Source organism: Octodon degus, unplaced genomic scaffold (genome assembly GCF_000260255.1).
Source record: "Octodon degus isolate 3935 unplaced genomic scaffold, OctDeg1.0 scaffold00061, whole genome shotgun sequence".
Classification (NCBI taxonomy): Eukaryota; Metazoa; Chordata; class Mammalia; order Rodentia; family Octodontidae; genus Octodon; species Octodon degus.
The window spans coordinates 10,817,711-10,834,010 of NW_004524637.1; the positions used below are offsets into that span (position 1 = coordinate 10,817,711).

The 16,300-nt window shown below is 47.3% G+C and overlaps 1 protein-coding gene across 3 annotated transcripts in view; it reads right to left on the reverse strand.

The window, feature by feature from the left end:
- Positions 1 to 16,300, reverse strand: part of Smap1 (small ArfGAP 1) — a 127,800-nt gene that overhangs the window by 851 nt on the left and 110,649 nt on the right. For all 3 annotated transcript variants that reach the window (XM_004634379.3, XM_004634378.3, XM_023718681.1), the window contains 4 exons: positions 14,856 to 14,946; positions 5,599 to 5,726; positions 2,539 to 2,710; positions 1,491 to 1,798 (listed from right to left, as the gene is read on the reverse strand). In XM_004634379.3, coding sequence (XP_004634436.1) covers positions 1,491 to 1,798; positions 2,539 to 2,710; positions 5,599 to 5,726; positions 14,856 to 14,946 — 699 coding nt within the window. The remainder of the gene's footprint in view (positions 1 to 1,490; positions 1,799 to 2,538; positions 2,711 to 5,598; positions 5,727 to 14,855; positions 14,947 to 16,300) is intronic.

Sequence of the window (16,300 nt, forward strand, 5' to 3'; positions counted from 1 at the left end):
GAATATCCATTAATCTTTCAATTATATATTAAAATACTGCCCTGTTAAGGATAGTTATTCTGTAAACTTTGTATGATAATTATAATTTTCTGTCAATGGCTCTATGTATGTTGTAGAGCAATCATTCTTTTTGTGTTGAAACAGTACAGTAAGAGCTCATAATAATTTTCATCATATGCTATAAAGTGAACGATTATTTAATTTGTGGGAGGCAGGGGTATACTGGATTAAAGCCAGCACTCTGCACATGCCAGGCAAGCACTCTGTCACTGAGCTGCATCTTCACCCCCTTCCTAAAAATTTTTGAGACAGGATCTTGTTGAGTTGCCCAGGCTAGCCTTGAACCTATGACCCTTCTGCCTGGCTGTGGCCACAAGCATTTGCCACTGCATGCTGTTTTTCTTCCAGAGAGGGACTTAGATCAGTTCCTAACTGACCCTGTGGTGTCTTACTTCACCCTGGCACTAGGAGAAGGCAAGGCAAGATTTGCCATAAAGTACAGAAAGAGTTCAAAAGCCCTGCTCAGGGTGAGTGTAGTACTGCCTTCGCAACTGCTGAGCCGTGAGTGGCCGATGGCACAGAGCCCGTTCTCGGAGCCCGGGCTGCAGAAGCGAGTGAGGGCAATTCCTCCTGGCTCTCCTCGACCCCATGCTAGCCACAGCAGAGCGCTCACTGGTGCTTGGTGCTTAATAACTTTTGACCTTCCCAAAGGTACTGTGCAGTGCCATTCTTTTATACCACGACTGCAGAGACAGGACTTGGAGCAGTCACGGGATAAAAGGATCCTGCTGAAGGAGTGGCGCCTAAGAGCCTCCGTCAGGAGCCGCAGGAAGGCTCCCAAGAGCGTCCAAATGCTACTCTGTGTTCTAACTTTGGTAAAAAGAAAACTTTATCGGATGAGGTGATGTCTGAGAGTCAGAGACTTGCATACCTTGTAGGGTTCTTGAGCCAGCGCATCATATGTTAAACATCAAAGACAGCAGGATTGTAAAAGGAAATACAACTGTTTTCAAACCTCAACTGGAGGTCTGAACAAGAAATCTCTCCAAGTCCAGAGGCCACAGTTCTGTGACAGGGAAGAGGGGCGTACCTGCTCCTAATACTGTGCTTTAAGGCTACGAGGCTGGTGTTTCTTCTCACTTATGAACAGTGCCCAAATGAGCCTCCCCATATTAGTGGGCAGGCTGGCATGTGTGGGCTCCACAGACGTGAGCAGAGGACTGGCTACAGCACGATGCTCGGGTATCAGGAGCCTCGCATGTTAAGTACGTTTACATCACAGTTGTGTTACAGTCCAAAATCAGAAAAAAACACCTCCAGAATTTCTTTTCAGAGCAGGGATGATAACAAATCATTAGTCTTTGTAATTATAATTTCCTAATATTTGTAACACCTTGACTTTATACATACTAGGCATTCCATACCCTAAATCTGGAGCATCTGATTTCAAGACAGCAGGGGGAGAAGCTGCACACCAGGGCCCTCCCTACCTGTGCGAGGCCCCATGGGGGCTGCGGAGCTTGCTGCAGGCCAAGCTTGCCCTGCGGTGCACCCACGTGTCCCACCATTCCTCCTGGGGGGCCGATGGCAGCCTGAGACAGGGGCATCACACCAGTCTGTGCACTTCCCATGAACCCGTTGGGCACGGGTACGCCCACCATCATGCTTGTGCTTGGTGCCATGACGGTTCCCAGGAGGCCAGGAGCTGCAGGCACAGGTACGCCCATGGACGGGAATCCCTGAAATGTGCTTGGTGCTTGCGAGGTAAACGGCATATTTGTGGGTCCCATGAACACACCTGCAAGGTAAGAACAAGGAAAAGCACGCTGAAGGCAGCACTGGACCTGCTGCACACAGCCACGCCTTCCTGACGCTAAACAAGTTCACCACAATCTGGCTTTTCCTACCACATAGAGTAACCTATCTGTCACTTTCAGATCTGGGCATTTCTAAAATGCTAGGAAATCAGCTATGACCCTGAAAATAACTTTACCTTTCAGGCCTTGGCCTCATAGGGTGTCCTCCCCGGATGGAGTGGGTGTATGGTGACCCGCGCACACGGGAAAGCAAAGACCGACTCTCAGCTCAGCACACGAGTGAGACGCTGCTCGAGCTTTTAGAGGAAATGGTCTGAAAGGTTCAAAGTGAACACCTCTTCTGCTGTGCTTCACTGTAAGGACTAAAAGTGTCAAAGGTTTTGGAACCCATGTGATAACTCAGATTGCTAGTGTTTCCCTACAGAAGAAATATACTGTCAAAAATTACATGTAAATCAAATTTCAGTAATTCTTTAAAGATCATTCATGTCCTATATGCTTGTGATTCAATGTTAAGCGGTGTGTGAACAGCTTGTTAATTCTCCACGAATAAAGCTTTGTGACTGTTGCGTTTCCGTTTCATACTTGTGTGACATACAACAACCATGGCAGCTGTTGCTCTAGGAAAGCAGGTAAGAAATATGGCAGATGCTGTCACAGTCCCGAAGTACTTCCAGCGAGGCCTGGAAGCTCACTGAAAGCGCACTTAAGAATGCATTACCCGGAGTGCTCTGCTGCTGGACGGTTCCTGTGCCATACAGAGATAGGATAGAGTCTTTGGAGAGCTGTTTCTTCGCTACTTCTTCGGGTTTTGCAGTTTGCTCAGTGAACAGATCCAGATCCCCGGATGTTACCGTAGACAAGGCTGCTGCTGCTGGCACAGAGGAGCTCCCCTAAGGTGAACACCAAAGTAAGCTGCTGAATTCCACACACTAAAGCCTCCTGAGGTGAAGTAGTGAACTGCAGATGACTATCCACAAGCCAATCAAAAGCACTGAGGGTGAGCTATAATGCTTCTATTAATGTAAAAGAGAAATAACGCACTTTCACAATAAACTACATTACCAGCTGGGCTGGCACGGTTTTGTACGCCTCAGAATTGAGGTCCGACAGTGGGTCCAACAGCTGTGGGGACACTGCCTCGGGATCATGACAACTGCTTCGAGGAGCTGGTATCTCAGAATAAAGACCATTTCTAAGCTGGGAGTGCTGGCGCACACCTCTAATTTCAGCTCTCTGGGAGGCTGAGGTAGGAGCATCATCAAGTTCAAGCCTAGCCTGAATGACTTAGTGAGACCTTGTCTCAAAATAAATGTCAATGTAGCTCGGTGTGAAGGCCCTGGGCTCAATCCCCAGTACGGGGGAGGGCGCAGGGATCCCCACAACCGGCAGACTGCGAGAAGGTCCTGCAGTGGTTGGTGAGGAGCTGGGCTCTGCGGAGGGGAGGCTGCCACGTTCTCACGCAGCCCACAAGTCAGGTGCTGGGTTCTGAGACAGCCTCATCACCTGTGTAGTCCAGGCTGGTCTTGAGGTCACTATGTTTAGGCTTGCAGCCCTGTGAGCCAGCGCACCTAGCTTTCAGTCAGTTGTACAACATTAAAGCGACTGCATATCCTGCGCTCCATGTGGAGGTAAATGAACACCAATGTAGCACTTTAATATAAACATTGTTTACTGTCTTGCATCAGTACTGCACACACTGATCCTACCTCATGATCTCTGCAGCCATTACATGTTTTCAAAGAATTCTATGAAGACTAGTCAAAGCCACTTACTAAACTACACATGAAGGTAAGTGGCAAACAAGTCCAAATAAACCCCTGGGGCCAGAACACTAAACAATGACACCCAAACATATGTTGCTCACAAACAAGGCAGAACAATCACTTTCAGCCTATAATGGCTGGTCAAGAATAAGACACTTCCATTTGCAAAATTTCAGTATCAGATGTAACAAATACCACAGCCCCTGCATAAGCTACCTCAGTGCCCCATGAATATGCGGCTCATGGGCTAGGCAGGCAGGACGGCAGGCAGGCGGGCTGGGGCCCTGGCTTGTGCCCTAACACTGTGCCCTTGTGCACGCTGCACACTTGGGGGACACTGTGGGTGGCTCCCTGCCCAGTACTTACTGTTCCTATTCAATACTGAAGCAGCTAACTCAGTAACTGATCTTTTTCCTCATGTTAAGAGTCTATTCATTGTAAGAATTTGTTCAACATGGTGGAGGCCTTTCCCTGTAGATAAGCACAGGAAAAGCCAAAATGATTGCCAAAACTAAAATCCCAGTTTCACACAGGAGCAGCCCAATCTTCCCATGACCTGATCATCATGTCAGTTTTCTCTGAGGAAGGCAGACACCATGGAACACCCACCTTAACATGGGTGTCTGACAGTCTGAAAGGACAACCTCATGCAGCACAGCCAGCAAGCACACGCATGTCCCTTATTTTTCGTGCTCTATCTGCCAGGATGGGAGGAGAATGATGCTGGCCTGGGACTTCAAATTTCAAAGCTGTGAGGCCCATCAAAGAGCTGACCTTCTAGGACCCACAGCTAAACCCCAACAGGCCTCAGCCCTCAATCTGGTCTCTGCACAGGATACCGAGACCGCAAACAAGAGAGGAGCTGTGGCCATGCCCGCCACGAGCAGGCTGGGGGCTTCTCGGCCCACACTGAGGATGTTGAAATCAACCTACGTCATACTCATGAAGCAGCAAGGCTTTCACTAGAATTTATATGCACTTGAAAGAAAATTACCATGAGTGAAAGAACAGGCTTCAGAGTAGTTCATAAGCTTGGTGTTCAAACTAGTTTAAGCTCAATTTCATATACTGAATAGCCACCAAAATTAGTAAATTATACACTGTGTAAAAGTCTGTATGCTTCATTTTCAGAAGTGCTTTTTTCCAGTACCAGGGATTAAACTAAGGATCCTGTGCTTGCCAGGCAGGTGCTTATTCCACTGAGCTATCTCCCCCGCCCCCAAAAGTGCTATTTCTTAAATGTACCTGATTTTAATCTTCATGTGCAGTTTACGGTTTGAGACAGCATCTCACTGCCTAGTTCAGGCTGGCCTTAAAACTAGCTCAGACTGGCCTCCAACTTGCTGTGATCCTCCTGGCTTGCCCTCCTGACCGCTGGCATTAGAGCTGTGCAACACAACAATTTCAACGAACAGTAACTGCTCACCAAATGTCCCCAAGAGAGGAGGAGACTGGGCCTGCGCACTCTACCCGTGGTCCTACCAGGTGCCATCGGAGCACCTGCTCTCCTCGTAAGGAGCTCTGCACCCACCCACTGGAGTTGAACAATATGAGCCCTGCTCCACTCGCTGCTACAATAGGGAGCAGAGCACATGAGGCACACCTCAGGGGAGAGGTCGATTCTCATGTGCATGCAAAGCAACCTGGACCTCAGTGAATGCGGAAGCCCAACAGATAGCACTGCCGCGCCCTGGAATGCTACACTGACATGGCTTTTCTGGCTCATAATGCCAAGTACACTGTTGCTTTGAAAGCCACAGTATCAGACACCCTATGGCCTTGTCCAAAGTCACGCCGGGCCTAGCATAATTGTTTAGAAACATTTCTGTAGAAAAAACTGAGTCATATCTGCTCTGTACAGGTAGTCTGAATACAAACTATCTAGTCTTATTAAGACTAATAATATTAAACATGTTTTGATATGACACTTATTGTGCACTCACCACTAGAAGCGAACCAAGTGTATCACTTAGGAACAACCAGTGGCCAGGCAAGAGCATGTACTCATCACATACCTGAGCCGGAGGCATGACAGTTGCGGGCAGAGGATTAGAAATCATTGGTCCAAAGATGTCCAGATCATCGCTGAGGGCCGGCGCCGTGCCTGCGCTCCCATTGGTCACGGGCGCTTCCGCAGGGCCGTCTAGAAGAATACAGACCCTTGTCTTAGCACAGAATCTCTTACAGGATCTGCCCCTCCACCCAAAGAAACACTTCTTAATTTTACTCCTTCTCCCAGAAGTGTTATTTACCCACCAGGTTCTAGGTATGTACTCAAGCCGCTCTGAACAAATGGTACCACACCATTCACAGTGTTTGGCATACTTATTTTTTAGAGGTCTCTTCTTGCCATTTCTAACTACTTTAGAAATAAAATTTTGATGACTTAAAATATCTGAAATGTATTTTCAAGTTGCAAGAACGGGGAAACCAGATTTAAAAGGCTATTCAAATTTAGGGAGCATTTAGAAAATTCTGAAACAACTCTTTACTCAAGCAGGTACCTTTAACGCTGGCAGCAAAGACACTGAGCAACTATGGAAAGGGACTGTGGCACAGTTTCCTTCTGAAAAGCTCAAATAAAAATTGTTATAAAATGTCCATTTTGAAAAGAACACTACATGTCTTTTCCATGTTAGCAAATAAATAATCCTGAGGTGTGCGGGGCAGGGTTCCCAAGCAACCGCTGGGGCTGGAGCAGCCCTCACACTTCGGTGTCTTTGGCCACAACCAGGGAAGTTTAGAGTTCCAGGCTCTTACATCTTGGACGCTGACCAGTCGTCCAGCTGAGTGATGTACAACCACAGGCTCCGCAAAGACAAATCGCCTTACAAGCCTTCAAAACATTAAGCAGGATGCTTTGTGCAAAGTGCACATGCAAATATTTGACGAACTCACGAATGACAGCTCTTCCACCGCCTACATTATTTCCACCACAACCCACAGAAATTCAATGGTCTCTCTTCTTTTTTTCCAAGTATAACTACAGAAATTGGAATTTTACTTCCCTACTTAAACTTCAGTGAATTATAGTGATTAGCATCAGTAAAAGGTTACATGAAAATATTTTTACTATTTAATTTATAGAAAGGCTTTTGAAATCTCTACCAAGTTAATCTGAAGAATAACAACTGCAGGTATATTCCATCTTCAGTGACAAGCACATCAGAGTCATGTCTTACGCGTGGTGCACCCGCGTACGTGCTACAGACAGTGCCAGCTCGCGCAATGAAGTGATGCACAGCCTGTACTTAGTGACACAATTTTAAGCAGACACAGCTATCAATGACAATTAAAAGATGACTCATCCATAAAGGTATTTATTTTTTCATTTCTAGCTTTTCCAGATAGCAACATTTATTTTTTAACTAAAGGCACACCTTCCTTGTGATGTCTATAACATTTCAGTAAAGAAACAAATCATCATGACCTGTCAGCCAGAGGTGCTTTAACGGATAGCAGGGCGTGCGACGGAGGAACAGCCTCAGGATATGGACAAGAAAGCACATTTTAGCAGGAAATATACCTAACTAAAACTACTTTTAAAAAAACTATCAATAAAACTATTATATAATCTCACAAAGTGAACTGTATTCTCTAAAAGGAAACTATAACCGAAGGAAAGAAAAGCTAGAAAGAGAATGACCTGGTGACTATAAGCAATTACTCCCCCCCCCCCCCGGGTCTTCTGGGGCCGTAGATGAAGCAAACACAACCAACTGCAGCCCAGGATGCAGCTGTTTCACAGGACACCACTGTGCAGGACTCAGCAAAAGGGCTCGAGGTTCTGCCACTACTATGCAAATGTATTTTTTCATTACATCTACAAACTGGCATCTTTGAGAAATCTAAGTTGCCTGCAAATAGTATATTATACTCCACCTTAAATATTTATATTTCCAGATCTGACTCTGACCTGGTTATCTACTAGTACCTCGATCTACAAAGAATTAGTACAAAGAATTCTTAGGTTTGTAAAGTCTGATTTTAGTTTCGCCGTTCAGAGTAGCCACTGCGACTGCTAACATGTCAGTGTCCCAGGCCCAGTGCTGCAGTTTGGGCCTAGTTGTCCCCCTAAAGCCTCATGCAATCACAGGGCAGACTTCTCGAGTCTGTGACTAACTCATGACCCAGTGCCGGGACCACGGGCGGGAGCACCATCCCCGGGGCAGGCAGGCTGAGCGCAACACAGGGGGGCAAGGCTGGCTCTCTGCAGCTGCACCTCCCTTTTCATCGCCTTCCACGGCCATGAATGGCTGCCCTCTGCCATGTGCCGCTCCGTCCTGGCGCCCCGCTGATTATGGGCTGTGGCCTCCACCACTATGAGCTGACTAACCTTTCCTTCTTTAATTCTGGGTGTCAGGTTTTTCCCAGCAATGAGAGACAAGTATCCAAGATACCTGAAGAAATGCCTTGAAAGTGATCTCAATTTTATGACAAAAACAGCAACATGTTTTCGTGAAGGACTCCAGTCAAGGAAGACGCCCAGTGCCCTCTCTGTCATGCCCAGTGCTGACATCTGTACAACGACAGGAATGGACTTCATTACACTGCACCCTCCAAACAGTTTAAATGGTAAATTTAATGCTACATATCTCATCACAATTTTCAAACACTATATATGAACACACAAAATAGCTTTACTTAGAGTTGCACGGGTGCAGGTGGTGAGGGGGAGAGATCTGCACAGCCCTGCAATAACTATTTTGTGGGCATGAATACAGATTTCTGATTTTTGCTATGACAATATCAACTGAACATCTGCATTGCTTAATGTAAATTTTATACAGCTCACGGTCATGTTTTTCTTCCAATAAACTACTTTATTTAGTGACACTCTGCATTAATACAATAAATACACAAAACTTCCAAACCACTAAAAACGCACAACACGCAAGGCGGATGGAGGGTGCCACACGGCCACCGCGTGGGTGGGCAGCGCAGTGTGCTCAGCTACACCCCAGACAGCCAGCCCAAGAGCAATGGCCTCGCCTGCACATCACTGAGCAAGGGCTTGCCTGGGTTCAAGCTGTAGCTTGAAACAGAACCACGACCTAATAATGCAACTGAAAGGTGACATGCATGCCTACAAGCATGACTACTCCGCGATTGTGGTGCCACGCGATTCTAGCACTGGGTATGATACACCAAGAAATGCTCGGCCTTTTCCCTGGGAAACGTGACTTCTGTTTTAACCACCATACTGAAGTCTATTATCTCATTTTTTTTAATAGCATGTCAAAATAGTCTCTGGAAGCCACACCAGTAACACTGGGCCTGGGAACCCCCAGTCCAGGTTCCTGCCACTGCCACACCTGACAGCTCCTAGGAAGCTGAGGGGTTCTCACCCCTTGTGATGAGACAGGAGGCCACCAGCTCAGGAGCAGTCTCCAGGGAAGGCCAGCACTAGAGCCGGCACTATTTTCATTTGCTCGGGGAAGGTGGTCTCTAGAAGCCCAGGCAAGGGCCTCTCTCCCTTGAAACAGAACCATGACCTAATAATGCAACTGAAAGGTGATGTGCATGCCTACAAGCACGACTACTCCACGACTGTGGTGCCGCGCGATTCTAGCACTGGGTATGAAACACCAAGAAAGGCTGCTGCGGTGGGAAGGGGGCTCCCTGGCTCCCTGGACCTCCCTGCCACCTGGGCGCCCACCTCTCCCCACCCCAGGGAGCCCTCATGGGGTCTGGGTGGCATGCCCATCGCGCTTCCTTGCTGCCACAAAAGCTACACACTCGGCGGTTTGTGAAGACCCAATTCTTAACCTAAATGACACTCATAAATACAAGTTCCCAGAGGGTCTCAAGGTTTACCAGTTTTACCTACACTTAGCTCCCTACACACACATCTTTTTTAAAATTTTATTTCATTTTTTTAGTGGAACTGGGGATTGAACTCAGACCCTTGAGCTTGCCAGGGAAGCGCTTATTCCACTAAGCCATCTCCCTGGCCCCCATACACACACATCTTAAAAAGTACTGCTTCAACTCATTTTGAAGGTGACTTTTTATTTTCAGGATTTAAAAAGGACAGATAAGGACAGTTCATTACCATCATTATATGCATCACCTTTATCCTGGATGCTTTTAAAGAACACTTACATGGTACTGTTTTTGTTCACATAAAAGATCAGACAAACATCTGCCACTGCCCCCAGTTCCAGAAACCAGGCCAAGAACAAAAGCCTTCATGCCCGGTCAGGGAGTGCTCTTTTCTTTAAACTGTACTTCATTCCCTAAAAGCTGCCTAATTACAAAGAAGCCTAATGGAAACCGGGCCGAATGCACACATCTGGCCAGGGCCCTGCCTGGTGCCAGCCACAGCATTCGGGTCACAGGGCCCAGCTACACAACTCGGGACGCAGCTCCTCAGCACCACCAGACTGGACCCAGTGCGTGCTGCTGAGCAGGGGGCTGGAGGGGAGTGGAGGGGACACAGCCTCTCTCTCTGCCCTGGCCCTGCTCTGCTCTGCTGCTTTGGTTAGAGGGCCCTGCAACACCAGGAGCGCAGCAAAGGGCTTGGAGGCGGCAGCGCTGCAGGTTGTCATCACTGTTCTGTGAGTGACCTAAGGCCTCGTTTGTGGCTTCCCTCAGCTCAGAAAGACATGTTCCTTTTATGTCTCTCTGGGAAACTCAAGCAAGTTACTTAAAATTCCCCAAAGTCAAACTTCTGCATAACTTATAACTACTGGTGCAAAGATTGAGAAGCAGGGACATAAACAGTCCAAACATCCCCCTACGCTCATCATCTCTGCTCTGCTGGTTCTGAACCAAGGCTAGCTCCTCCAGTTACAGGGAGGAACACTGTCCCAAGAAGTAAACTGAGGAGAAAAATGGGACAGGCCAGCCCACAGGGAGACTGTTTCACGCACTGGGTGCCTACCGTGCTCCTCTGATCAAGGCCCACTGAGAGCACTGCCCTTGCTGACTGAATGAAAGCTCAGAGGCCACAAAAGCAGCCGAATACCAAGACGGGAAAAGACATTTCCCCGAAGTATTTTTCAAATTGAGGAGTAATAAAGCTTATTCAAATGAAACAGCTGGAGCCAGGTGATCACCATAACGATACAGCAGCACAGTCTACAACAGCTGATTCTTGGGTGCCCACCTGCAGGTGAGGGAAGTAAGTGTGGGTGCAGTTCTACCCCACCACAAAGAAAGATAAACGTGAGCTGCTTTTAGGTAAATGGATGCACCGCAAGTCCATGATCCTTAATGAAATAAATAAGACACAAATTAAACACTGTTCCGTAAATAAGGAGCGTGGTTTCATCTGCATGGAGACAAACAACACACCATTTCTGCATGATGCAATCACACTCCACGGCATCTACCCCAAATGTCACTGCATTTCATTTTGCAGAAGAAAACTAGAAGTCCACAGGGCAACATGCCTGAGCAGAAGTGAGTCTGCGGCCCAGGGCAGCCCAGCAATCTGGAGCTATGATCTGGATCATGAATTAGGGACCAATAACCAATAGTCCATCCAGATTAAGATGTCTGTCCCACGCTGAAATGGATCTTCAGTTCCCTGTAGTGTCTCATGGACTTCATGAACTCATCAACTCTTACGCTTGATATATTTTTTAAGTCTTGAAATACTATAAAAAAGGATTGAGCTCCCACGTGCTCTGGACCTGATGCTGCCCTTTCCCTGCTGCTAAAATGATCAGCTAGAAGCCTTCTTCCTGCCTCCACCTCTCCCACGGTGTGACCTAAACCTCGCTGGGTATCCTCACCCTCTTCTCCACACTGCCTTTGCCCTGGCTGAGCCCCGACTCCTCCTTCAAGACAATGTTTCCTGTGCTCTCCCAGTGTGGATAGCTCCCTGTCCTGCTGTCTCAAAGCTATCCCAGGACACCCCAGACCCGTGAGAGACAGGAAAGTTACTCACTGACAGAAGCACTGACTGCAGAGGATTCCTATGCAGCACGTACAGCAATGGCACTGCTGAAAATCTAATTAAAATCTGAAGTACTGACTTTGAGACAGTGATGGAATTCTCCCAGGAATTTGAACTCTGTGATGCAGTATGTACTGTTGAGACCGCTGGGAAGCACCCTAGAAGCCGAGACCCACATCAAATGGTGCTGCGGTAAACGGCCCCACTGACACACAGAGCAGAGGGCAAAGGAAGTAAGTGTTATTGCTGGCAAAGGCTGCTGTCTCGGGCACTTACTACGTGGCTTCGGGCGCCAGCAGCTAATGGTCACAAATGCCAGCTGACCCGCTTCTCTCCCAGACTCTGTCTGCTCTTGGCTATCAGAGGACGCTGCTACACACGTGCCCCTGTCCTGCATCATCAGTCCACCTGCCCTTCAAGGTCATGCCCTTTCCTTGCCCATCCACTTCTCCTGGCACTGCTACATTTATGGCAAAAGGAACGTAAGCACACACGAGCTCACACATATAGCCATTCACTTTTTCACTCTGGTTCTCTTTTGAACTCACAAGAATCATGTTCATGCTTGCATCTCAACCCAACTCTTGCCATGTCTGGCTGCTGACTCTAGTGATCATTTCTCAACATGCCTCTGTTTGATCGGTGAGATGTAAGACAGTGCTGTGCTCCGGCCTCTCCACAGCGCTTGCTTCCTTGACTTAGTCCACACAGTGGATGGAATCTCCCTGTGCTGGACCATCCCTGCTCAGGGAAAGCACGGTCCTACGAAAGTGTCACCAATTAGATATGAGCAGAAATGATAGCCACGGCTTCAGAACACAAGCTTCCAGAAGTGACATGTGATTTGCTCTGTGCTGGCCAGCCAGCGATGGTCCAAGATCAGGCACTGGCACCCTGCGGCCTGCAGGTCACACCTGGCCTTTTGTATTGTTTGTAGACTTATGGAGCACAGTTCAGTCCACTGATTTACATATTATCTTTAGCTCAGTAGTTATGGCACAGACTTCAAGGCCCACAAAATCTAACGTATTTCTGGCCTGTCTTTTAATTTAAAATAGAAGGGCTGCCAACTCGTGTTCTAGATACAGGATGCTCTGTTAACCTGCCGTTTGAAGTATACAGGCACGAAAAAGAGCATGATTAAGCTCAGAGGACACTGCATGAGCAAAAACTTAACCTTCCTTCTGCAAACTCCTCACACTCTCAGGGAGCTTATCACCACAGCATCCTCTAGGGCACCTGGGCAGAAATTGTACCACCACCAGACGTGGTGCCCGGCTCAGCCCTGCACTGTCTGTCTGTTCCCCCCACAGGTTTCCGCCTGCCCCAGGGCGCTGCACACCCGAGTGGCAACAGGTACAGCACTCAAACCCCCTCATGAGCTTGATAACCAAGCAACAGCTACGTGCTGATGCCCTCCAGTCCGATATTCCACGCCTCCCCCTAAGCTCACTATACATGTCACATACAAGAGATTTCCTTTGGAACCTTTGTGGTCTAATAAGCATCTTATTTATGCATTATTAATTGAAATTAAGGATTTTTACTATGGCCCAGGCACAGCTCCGGCTCTGGCCCCAGACTTTCTGTACGCTTCCCCAGCAGCATGACTGGCCAGGCCGGGTCAGGGCCGCTCTCCCCTTCATCCTGTCTCTCCCACCTGTCACTCAAGCTGCTGTAACCAACCAATCTTTCTGCCTCTGGTCTCACTCTACACAATGTATTCTCAACATGTAGCTGTAGTAGTTCTTTAAGTGCTAAAATCGGTTGTTACATTTTTACAAATGTCATCAACATGCACTCAAAGTAGAAGCCCAGGTCCTGTCACACTCTGCCCCTCCTCCCCTTGCATCTACATCTTTGTCTCTGTCGCTTCTCTCTGGGTCACAGCCACCAGCCACACTCCATCTGAGCTGCTCCTCATGAAACCAGACAGCCGCACCTTCTTCAGGCCTGGATCCCATGACCCTCCACAACCCTCCCTGCATACTCTGCTTATCTCTGACACTTACCACAGATACCCTAGCATATGTACCTATTTATTGATTGTCTCCTCAGACAGAAAGCTCCCAGGAGACAGAGACACCAGTGTTTTCTTTCAGAATCACCTTCTCAGTGCCTCCATGGTCTCTGACATGTGCAAGCCACTAACACAGTACTTGTGACTCAATAAATGAACACTGAGGTAAGAGCCCGGTCTGGGCTACATCTCACATTTCTAGTTTATAACTAAGGAACCCAGCACTTCCTGGACTGGGCCAGAAACACTGCCGGGAAGACAAAGACTGAGCACAAACACTTCCTCACTTTATAATAAACCTTTTTTTCTTTCCTTACATTTACGACAAAGGAAATAAAATACAGAGATTAGGAGGTCCAGAATTGAGCACAGTCACATTTAGAGCTCTTGGGAGGAAGCCCTGTTTTCAAAATCATAACTTGTAAAAAATGAATTGCTTGCATGCTGCTTTTCACCATCACAGAAGTGTACCTTCAGGGAACGCATTTCTCTGACATGCCTGCTTCCTAAGAAAAGCAACACATTCAGCTTTAATTTTTAAAACAGAAGACAATTTACTCATGAAGAACCGAAATCAGAACTTTGAGAAGCAGTATATGAAATTCAACTACCCCTTAACAAACTGCCTTTCGTTTCTTGCTGTTGTCAGTCTTTCTTAAAACTAAAAAAGGTTTTCTGTTAATCACTGCTGTAAGACTCAAATATTAATAAAAATAACCATTTATTAAGCCAAATTTTTTAGAAGGAAAAGAAAATATAAGAAGGAGCTGAGCACATTTGTGCACGAGCTCCCCTAGAAGAAGGCCTGCTTTCCTACCGCACAGACCACAGGTCCTCGGCCCCAAGGACAGGCCACTGCTACAAGGGGCACTTCTTCTGTCACGGCTGCGTCATATGAACGTGGCCACAAGACGTGGATGTCAAATGTACTGCTTACATCAATGTTACACTTTAAACCTTCACATTTTATAATAAGGCCACCCAAAACTATTTTCCTAAAGGGAAAAATTCCTCCCAAAACTAAAACAACTGAGGAAAAGTGCAAGCATGGGGGCAAGAACCAGAGAGTACTTATTTAAATGCTGAAATGTCACACGGTCCAGGCCTTCACAGGTTACTCTGATATCTCTGTCCCCACGGAACTCATTACGTGTACTTCAGTGAAGACAGCACTGACCCGTCCGGCTCCCTCATCAGCGATGTCCTCTGGGCGGGCTCTCAGCACGCCAGTCGCACCACCCTCGCATGCGCTGACAGGCGTCCTCGGCATGAGGAAGCCCTCTCAGTCACGTCAAGGAAGGCGCAGCCCGAGTCCCAGCTCAGGGAAGGCGCTCCTCATTACTCACCGAGTCCGAGGAGATCCACAGTAGGCTCTGCCACTGCTTTAGGGCTCGTACTTTTCTTAGGCTCCAACTGCTGATCTTCTTTCTTCTGTAGCTTTTAAAATGAATAAACAAAATTTATTAACTTTTTAAATCAAATAAATATTTAAGCCTAAATTAACTATGCATATAGGTAGTATAACAACACTTAGGGAACACAGTGAGATGAAGGCTCGAGCATTTACTATTACATGAAAAATAAGCATGGACTTTTCTGGGGTGCTGGAACTAAGGGCCCCGTGCCCGTGGGGCACGCACTCCCAGCACAGCTACAGTGGCAGCCCCAAGCACCGCCCCTGCGCTGCAGTGACACCTTCACTGGAACCCCAACCGAGGACACGTGAGCTCAGCTCTTTGCTGTTCTCACCTGTGACACACTGCATGTGAAACTACACTGCAGGAAAAAACGCACTCCTCCTTTCCTAGCTAACGTCAGTGGACTCCTGTTTGTGAAGGCAGGAAGGCCTCGGAGTCTTCATGAATGTATTGGTAGTCCCAAGAAAAACCCAGTGAGATGGTACTCGATATGTGCTGTGGTCTGCACCTAAAATGTCCCTTTTAGCTTTAAAAAGTTAGGAAGTTTGATTATTTACTTTAAAAGCTGCAGAAGAAAGATCAGCAATTGGAGCCTAAGGAAAGCACCAGCTGTAGGTTCAGACCGCTGCACATGTCAAGTACCAACCACGGCTGGGTTCAGGGCTGGGGCTCTGGGAACGTGATGGGCTTTTGGGGTGCAGCTCCCAGGAGGACTGATTGGTAGATGTGTCCAGGGCTGCCTGGTCAGAGGTGGGCAGAGCCCCCAACTAGCTGACCACAGACCAAACCCGCCAAAGCACTGGCCCAAATGACACCGCTCCTCTGTTACTATGGGCATGAAGTTTTGTCCCAGCAGCAAGAAAACTGACTAATGCAGCATCTTTTCCTCTTGACCCTCCATAAGTTATTACTTTTTTAATACAGTATTTTTCTAGTTCTCAGGAGCCCACGTCCCAGTTGTGTATTCCAAACACTTTTAAAAAAATATTATATACGACACAACAAATACCATATTCTCACATCTAAAGTCCATGTCTCTAAGAAAATAAAACATTCATTCAACAATCCTCACACTATTCCTAGAAACCATTTCTATACTCAAAGAATTGAGAACTTAGTTGCTGGGATTTCGCTTTGCTGCCACACAGACGTGTAATCCTCCCATTCCATCTTCTAAGTTGCCGAGGCAACCACTGACCTTCTTGGTTTTCTGCCACAGTCTCCCAGTGGGCTGGCACTGCAGGTGTGTGTGCCACCTGGCCTGGCTCACGTGTCATTTGGAAGGACACATATCCATCTCTTTTTTTTTTTTTTTTTAATAAAAGGTGTTAAGTATATATCTTCATGTTAGGGAAACACCCATTTCAGCTTTT